This window comes from Theobroma umbraticum, unplaced genomic scaffold (assembly GCF_002168275.2).
Source record: "Theobroma umbraticum cultivar Fairchild unplaced genomic scaffold, ASM216827v3 scaffold_147.0, whole genome shotgun sequence".
NCBI classification, from domain to species: Eukaryota; Viridiplantae; Streptophyta; class Magnoliopsida; order Malvales; family Malvaceae; genus Theobroma; species Theobroma umbraticum.
In genome coordinates this window covers 4,266,249-4,274,749 of record NW_018397259.1, presented here as the reverse complement: position 1 = coordinate 4,274,749, position 8,501 = coordinate 4,266,249, and the positions used below count along the sequence as shown (strand labels likewise).

The 8,501-nt window shown below is 32.7% G+C and overlaps 2 protein-coding genes across 2 annotated transcripts; one reads left to right on the top strand and one right to left on the bottom strand.

Moving 5' to 3' along the window:
* Positions 1-3,100: 3,100 nt before the first annotated feature.
* On the top strand, positions 3,101-5,233 carry LOC110414701 (Putative adipose-regulatory protein (Seipin)). Its single transcript, XM_021426071.1, has 2 exons — positions 3,101-3,664; positions 4,547-5,233. Exons 1-2 carry the CDS (start codon positions 3,101-3,103, stop codon positions 5,231-5,233), a joined length of 1,251 nt encoding a protein of 416 aa, XP_021281746.1.
* An 802-nt stretch (positions 5,234-6,035) lies between these two features.
* LOC110414844 (uncharacterized) lies at positions 6,036-8,057 on the bottom strand. Its single transcript, XM_089783312.1, has 2 exons — positions 6,974-8,057; positions 6,036-6,892 (listed from the first exon to the last, which is right to left on the bottom strand). The coding sequence occupies exons 1-2, from the start codon at positions 8,055-8,057 to the stop codon at positions 6,036-6,038; spliced, it is 1,941 nt and encodes a 646-aa protein (XP_089639438.1).
* Between the last annotated feature and the right edge of the window lie 444 nt (positions 8,058-8,501).

The window sequence follows — 8,501 nt, the reverse complement described above, 5'->3', positions numbered from 1 at the left end:
CTCATACTTAAATTAAATTGCCTTTGACATCAGTTTTTTCTAACTATTTTGAATCTTCTTTACGCTTACTTAGTTTTAAGAAGATTCCTCCTACTTGTGTTAATTTACGGTCATGCAAGAAGTTGCAAACATAAGAGAAAATTTTAGTTTTTAACTTTACCATCATGCAGTCAAATTCCTCCTACTTGTGTTAATTTACGGTCTGGACATTATTAAAGTAGTTAGTTTATTTATACTATTTCTACTTTGCAATAAAAAGAATTATAATTTAACTTCAAAGGAAATCATACTTGCAAGTTGCAACAACAAGTTCATATCTAGTTTATGATTGAGAACAAACACACTGTAATCATATTATTTAATTTCAAAATTTATTTTATTTAACCAAGTTCACTTAAGAACAGGGGTGGAGAGTCCCTTCACACAGCCCCCAAATTTTAAAAATTTCTATATATTACATATATTTTTTAATGAGCCTCCAAAATAATTTTTTATTAATTTATTAATATAATATATTATATATATATTTTAAATAGGCCTTTAAAATAATTTTATATTAAATTATTAATATGAATAAAAAATAATAAAAGGACCATTTAAATTCATTTAATTTTACCCTAACTCGTAAATTTTGCCCTTTTTATGTTTCTTCACACCTTTTTTATCTCTTCCTTTTTCTGTTTCTCTTTTTTTTTCTCTTTTTATTGTGAAATTACAAATAGGTAAAGTTTTTCTTACCTTTTTTTTTCTATTTATATTATTTATTTATTTTTTTAATTTTATTCTATTTGATCATATATTTTAAGTTTCTATAGATTTTCTTCTTTAAATTTTTACGAATCATCAATAATATTCTTCTTTTTTTTTTGTAATGCAATTCTATTTTCTACTTGCTATATATATTTTTTTGTTACGTGTTCTCAATGATTTAATTATGTAAACATTAAAAAATTATTATGTAATTCTCAAATATGGGTTGTAGCATTGCATTATTAATTATTGCTTAAAATTTCATCAATATATCATTTTTTTATTAATCTTGATTATATAAGATTTTTTTATGTGCTTTATGTTTTATATTTAGTTGAAAGGAAATTATTTTTGAGGATTTAGTCTTTAAACAATACTGATTATATAAGAGAAAATTATTAATCTTGAATATTATTTTTAATTATTTATATTTTATACATTATTTCTCTTCATTTTTTAACCCCCAATAAAAGTTGGTTAGCTTCACCCTTACTTAAAAATGTGTTAAGTAGTTGAATCCGAAAAGCAAAAAGTAAAGAGACATGAATAATTATACTATTATAGTAAAACTTATATAAATTAATACCCTTAGATCATGAAAATTTATTAATTAATCGAGATATTATTTAATCAATAAATTAATAATTTATTAATTTATATATTAATTAATGAAAAATTAATTTATTGAGATATTTTTTTAAAATATTAAACTTAATACATGTATTGTGTATCGTGATTATACAAATATTATATAATTATTGAATTACGAATTATTATTATTCTATATATTTGTTTAACTAAAATAAGTTTATGAATGTAATTAGTCTTATTAAATAAAAGTTATGAATTTATCCCTTTTTGCAGTGAACTAAAATTACATTCAATATATACTTAATTAATATACTTCATGAACATTAAGTTAAGGAAACACATTTATAAAAAGAACATAAAGTATTGCAAACAGTAAAACTAAACACAATGATTTCTTGAGATGGAAAGAAATCAATAATGATAGATGAAATTTGTAAAGTATTATGTGAGTATAATATAAAAAATTTAAATTGTACGCAAAAGCAATTGTAATAGTCTGTGTAAAAAAAGTTTAACTTGCAAATGAGCTAAGCAACAATATTAAATATGATCAAGATGCACTTAAAGTAACAATCACGTTGTATAACTTTTTCTTACAATACGAGAACACTACATTAGATCTTCTTAATATACTAAGAAAAATTAGAGATGAAGTCTAATGAAACATTAATTTCAAGAAGAAACAAGCAATATTGAAGTCATGTTTTATAAAAGTGTCATAATTCAATCATAAATATATAATTTTGATGTATAAGGAGATTATTAATTTATATATCAAGTGAGATCTATGTATTTTTTTTAAATGTTTTATCTTATAAATTTAGCATGTTAGTCCAAGTCGGGACCAGTCAAAAATATTACTTAATCAAGGTTATTGATTTATCGAGGTTTTATTGTATATAATACAAGCTTCAACATAAAAAAAATATAATATTTAAAAAAATCTTTGTTTGTTTAAGACAATTTAAATAATTTTTTATTTTTTATTATATTTTTTTAATTGAGAGAAATGGATTCGAACCCTACTCTCTAGACAAAAGGATTATATACTAATAAATGAACCAAATGTTTATGTGCTTATTTTTTATTAGGTTTAATAAAATCTTTATATTTTTTTTGAAAAACTAGTCTTTATACTTTTATTATAAACCAAATAAACTTTTATAATTAATAGTGGATTAATTCTTATTTGTCAAAACGTCACTTGTCCTTTTATACTATGAGATATTGATATGATATGCTGATATGTCATGATAAATATTGATATAATACGATTATATATACCATTTTTTACCTTTCACATTAATATTATATATATAAAATAATAAATAATATTTTAATTAATTACAATAATCAATTGTTAGTAATAAAAGCACACTTCATTCAATATAAAAATATATAAACTTTTTTAATATAATTAAAAAAGTTTATTTAAATTTTTTAAAATAATTAATAACTTTAAAAGAATTATAGCAAAAATTAATATCTCCTTTTTGTTCTTTTTTGTGCCTAAGTCTTTCTATTTTTTTTCAAATTCTTTAACTTTTACGTTTCAATTCCAAAATTTTTCTTATGACGACGCTAATGACGCAAGGAGTAGTAAACTACAGCCAGAATGCAGGTTCACTAACACTTGTCCATATGCCACCTGCCTTTGCCTCCACGTTTCACTTCTTCTCATGCAGAAGCAGCTTTACCCAGCAGTTCAATCATCCTAAAACAAATTTGGTCTCTTTTCTCTTCAATCTAAACATCTGTAATGGAGGAGCAAGAACAAGAAGTAGAAGCCTACCGCGTTATACCAAAACCAGCTGACTGGCTCACCAGCTTAATATCTCTTCAAGCTGATGCCCTTTACAACTGTTTTATCACCCTTGCTTCCCCTTTCTCCACCTTCCTTTCTGTAGCCTCAGAGTCGTACCACCGTGCTGAAGAGACAATGGCAAGCGTCGGAACGGCCGTTCAAAAGGTCCCTTCTGAAATCACTCATGGTAGCATCATCTTGTTGAAGAGAGTTGGGTTGGGACTTCTGGGAGCTGCACAAGTGTGCATGGTGTTGGTTTTGGTGATGGTTTTGGCTGCTTTGGTGGGAATTGGGTTGGTGCAAACTTGGCTGGAAGAGCCTGTTTTTGTTAGAGAGAAATTGTACTTTGATTACACTGAGGTGAATCCTAAGGCAGTGTTGTGTTTTGGTGGTAGTGGGTTTGACTGCAGCAATCATAGGAAGAGGCAAATGGCTGTTCCAGTTGGTCATACATTTCATGTTTATTTGGTTCTTTTGATGCCTGAATCTGATTTCAATTGGCATATTGGGGTGTTTCAGGTATTCCGATTCATATCTACATTCTTTGATTTTTGTTGAATTTATAGATCAATTAAGCACTCTACTTCTCTAGTTTTGTCCCCCCCACCCCCAACTGACATTTTTTAATTCAATTCGAATTTTATATTAATAATGAATGGAAAATGAGGGCACTGGTCTCTACCCCTTCCCACAATTAAAATACAGAAGTTAAGATTTTAGCAACATTTCAAACATTTGCTAATGCCATGCACTTGAACCTCGGATTTCAAAACTTGATCGCCCAAATTTGTGTGAGCATTGGAAACTAAAGATAGAAGTCTTAAACTTTGTCTATCATCTGTTCTGCACTAACAAATAAAAGGTCTATCCTCCTTGTGCTTGTTATTGATATTGCAAATGTCATCCATTTCAATCCCAAATCTCTGGCCAAAAGATGCAGTGTCAATTACCTTTATTGCTTCGATGGTTGAATCAACCATAGTTTCCTACAAAATTAATATGGTTTTCTTGGAGACTATATGAGGGTTACTTATGCCTTTTCTATATATGCTCATGAGTGTGTACTGCCACTGCAGTGAAGACTTAGAAACTTCCATCCCATTTATTCTGTGTTGTAAATGAAAGTATTCGCTTCCACAATACATTTACTTACATGCTCTCTGTCCTTTCATTTTACTCTCAAAGTCATGTAAGAAGATTGTGCAACTTTTCTTTCTAGCTTTAATTGTTATATATTGATGTCAGGGAAAGTGTGGTATAAACATGGTTTGGCTGAAGTCTAGGGAGTTGTTTTGTCTGTATCTAGCAACTACCTGCCCTGTTCTACCATCTACTGCATGCTCAAATATCTGTAAATATGAGGATGTAAACAGTTGTTTTCTCACATATTTGTTCTATCAGTTGACTGCAGAACTCTTATCGAGTAATGGAAATGTAATTGCAAAGTCTAGCCAGCCTGTTATGTTGTGGTTCAGAAGCCTACCAGTTCAACTTGCACGAACATTTCTCTTGGGTTTACATCTCTTGCTTGGAATTTCAAGTGAGACACAAAAGATAAAAATTGAGATATTGAGACACAAAGAAGGACATCCAAGAACTGAAGCTGTTAGGGTAATTTTGGCTCCAAGGGCTGGGACTTCATTGCTTCCACAGTTGTATGAAGCTGAAATCATTATGAACTCGCAGTTACCTTGGAATAAACAATTGCTCCGTAATTGGAAGTGGACGCTGTCTGTGTGGACATCTTTCAATGTTTACATAATGTTCCTTATAATTCTCATTGGCTGCTTTAAACCACTATTCTTTCCGGAGATAACAGCAGGTTTCAGTAACCGAGATGAAAGAGGAACAGGGGAAGAGGAATCCATAGAACCACTAATCAGTGGCAGCAATGATCAAAATGAGGTTTCTGATTTACTAAGTAAATGGTACCATAGCAGACGCAAGCGAACGGCAATCTTTCTGCACAAGAATTTCTCAGATATTGCTGGCTCATCAGCCTCAAGCATGAGTATAACTAGGGAAGATACGAGTGGGATCATTGAAGAGGATGAGGGAGACTCAGAATCAGTGTGTTTAGGTGGTTGAGTGAGTTATGCCCCTTAGGAAGGTTCTTGTTTGTATCATACTCTTCACAGCAATAAACCTAAATAGGCTTCGTTATGATCCCATCTATGATCCCTCACAACATGTATCTTTACTTGCTTTAGGTTTTACCTTCAAAGAAGAATCCAGACAATCCTAGTTGTTATTTTCACCTCATGTTTGCTTGGTCCTTCTCGGTATGTTTTCTGTTTTCTCCCAAAAAGAAAAAAAAAGATCAAATAATGTACTCTGCTTCAGATTAAAACAACTAAAGCTCTAACACCCTTTTGTTAGAATTCTTGTGTGCTTTTTTGTCATTTCTGATTGTCTACTAAATGTAGCAATGGCGTGATGACACATTTTCTTTTGACCTTCTTAATAAATTTATAGCGCATGCTAACTAACCTCTAATTAAATTTTTTAATTAAGCTTAATGACCTTACATCCTTACAATTGGCAGGATTAATTTTCATTTCACTTCACTACCTTATGTGAGTCAATATCTTTGCCTTCACGCTTAAATTTGATCATCCCCATCTTTGTACAGTACTCTCTTAGCAACATGATAAAATAGCCAGAAATTTTAACAATTTTTAGCAGTATTTCACTAAACCTCAAGATTTTCTGCTGTGATCGTAACTGGATTTTTGGTGCAGGAAATGATCCCAGTTTTGGCCGCAGTGTTTCTTTTTTAGCCACCTTTAAAATCACTCAAACAATAACAAGTATACAGGCAAAGTTCAATCGAATAAAGCCTACGAAAAATGATGATTTACAGTAGCTTCATGACATCATTACAATGATCTTAGAAATGGAGGATTTCTACATGACACCATTCAATGATAAAATTGCACTGAGGCTTAGTACATTCAAGGGCCAGGCCTTTGCAAGGGTTACCACTTCTACTGCACGGAGGGTGGCTCCTTGTCTTATGGACAAAGGCAACAGGATGTGGGTGAGCTTCATAGGGATATGTTTTTCCAAGCCTGATGTACGGATACTGCCCAGTAGCGCATTTAGGATGAGCATAAAAGTTGCATGTTTTGCAGCAGTAGAACCAGTGCTTTGGGTTTCTTTCTTCTTCACAAATGTTGCAGTAATTTTGATCCGCGCTATCTTGGTAAGTGAGATCAAGAGGGTGTCCATGGTGCCTATGCCTCACCGTATGTGGTAAAGAAGCACAGTTGAAGTCTAAGGCAAAGTTGCAATCAAAGCACGAGTAAAAGTAGTCATTACCGTAACCACAAGCACTGCAGTCAATGCATTCGGTTCCTTTACTGAATATAAGGGGATGCTCATGTGCTTCATGTTTAACGGTGTTTGGTGATGAACCGCACCGGACATCAAGGTTGAAATTGCATGGGTCACAATTGTAGGTGAAGCCATGGCAGCGTTGATGACAAGCATCGCAGAAGAACAAGCCTTCAAAATTAGGATGATTTGGAAGAAGGGTCAAGGGATGTGGGTGAAGAGGATGTTCCTTCCTTTTAGGCAATTGAAGGCAGGTTTTGTGGAGGAACAAGTCGCACTCTAGACAACTGTAGAATGGTTCTAAGATGGGTGTTATGCAACAATCGCAAAGCTTATCATCGTTGACCTTTTCATTGAGGGTTAACTTATGTGGATGGCTAAAATGCTTGACCACTATAGCTACCATATCCCCTTCAAGGTTGATCTCTTTGATGATATCTGTGATTGAGTTAGAGGATTCATCTGATCTGAAGACTATGTTTTCATCTTGACCTTCACTCTTCAGCAAAGTTTCATCCATAGAAACAGAATTTGCCGCTGCACAGTTCACATGAGCAACAAAATTGCAGCCAAGGCAACCATAACCACCATAGTTTGAGCTCACTTCATTGTGACAAATGCCGCAATGTTGCTTACTGTACTTACTTCCTTGAAGGAAGTAGAATTGTGTGACAGGATGACGGTGGCCTATTATTTTGATGGTGTGCGATAAAAATCTGCATTCTTCATGGACTATTACTTGGCACAGAGTACATAAATATGGGTGATGGTTACCCTTAACGCCACAGGCATCACATATAAACGAGGGTGCCTTCATCAGGTGGATGAACTGGTGTCTATGACTTTCAGGTTCAGTGATGCATAGAGGCAAGAAAGCGCATTCGATGTCAAGATCGAACTTGCAAGAAGGACAATGGTAAACAAATCCTTGACAAGTTTTATGACAAAAATCGCAAACACAACTCGAATAAGAAGGTGGTAGATTTGTCAAAAGAATAAGAGAGTGTTCACGATGGTAGGGATGATTAATCTCCGGGGCTAACATATAACATTTCTTATGAAGGAAGAACTCGCAGTGGGAGCAACTGTAGCCAGGACCGGAAACCATTTCCTTGCATCCAGAGCAACTAACTTCTTTGCCTTGACTAACATGATTCTCAATGAATATCAACTGATGTTTGTGGCTGAAACGCTCAAGCTCTAGGAAATCTCCGGTTTCTCGCGGTTGCAGCAAAGCACATGGTATGTCAAGGTCAAACTTGCAAGTAAAACAACGGTAGACAAAGCTATTGCAAGTTTTATCACAAAAATCACAGAGACATTCGGTGTACTGAGTAGGTGGCTCAGACTGAAGAATAAGAGGGTGGTTGCGATGGAAAGGATGATTGATCTTAAACGGTAGCTTTGCACATATCTCATGAAGGGAAAACTTGCATTTACAACAGTTGTAGCTTGGACCCAACACTGCTTTCTCACACCCTGAACAATTAATTTCCTCGCCTTCATTAACTTGCTCTTTGGTGAAGATCAGTGGGTGTATGTGGCTAAAGTGTTGCAGCTTCATCTCCTTCTCCATTTCTTTCTCTCAATGATTAATTAAGTGCAGCAAAGTAATTTTCTTGATGAAAGAAGTGAAGCGAATTAATTAAATTCGTAAAAGTCGAGTAGTCAAACTAAATTGATATATTAATTATTGATTATGGTTAGTAATTAAATTTGGAGAAGTTGACTAGTTAAAAAGAAAGACTAGTAGCAGTTGGTCTAGGCATTTCGTATTGGTTCTTACAATTTCCATACTAATGACTAGGTACATGCTTGCTCGGATATTTTATTTTGATATATCAGAAGAAATCGTGGGACATCAATTTTATAAAGTAAAATCTAAAATTTTTAACATAAAATATATCAAAATAAAAATTTATTTTTTTAAACTCAATGAAAATCGAATAACGAACTATAAAAATGAGATGAAAGCCACATCAACATTTACCACACTAGCACAAAAAACATGTTATTAGTT

Excerpts from the sequence above, each read along its gene's own strand:
- LOC110414701 (XM_021426071.1), top strand. The coding sequence starts at position 3,101 with ATGGAGGAGCAAGAACAAGAAGTAGAAGCCTACCGCGTTATACCAAAA. Across the intron at positions 3,665-4,546 it reads GGCATATTGGGGTGTTTCAG|TTGACTGCAGAACTCTTATC; the intron begins GTATTCCGATTC and ends TTGTTCTATCAG.
- LOC110414844 (XM_089783312.1), bottom strand. The coding sequence starts at position 8,057 with ATGGAGAAGGAGATGAAGCTGCAACACTTTAGCCACATACACCCACTG. Across the intron at positions 6,893-6,973 it reads AACTTTGCTGAAGAGTGAAG|GGGATATGGTAGCTATAGTG; the intron begins GTCAAGATGAAA and ends TCAACCTTGAAG.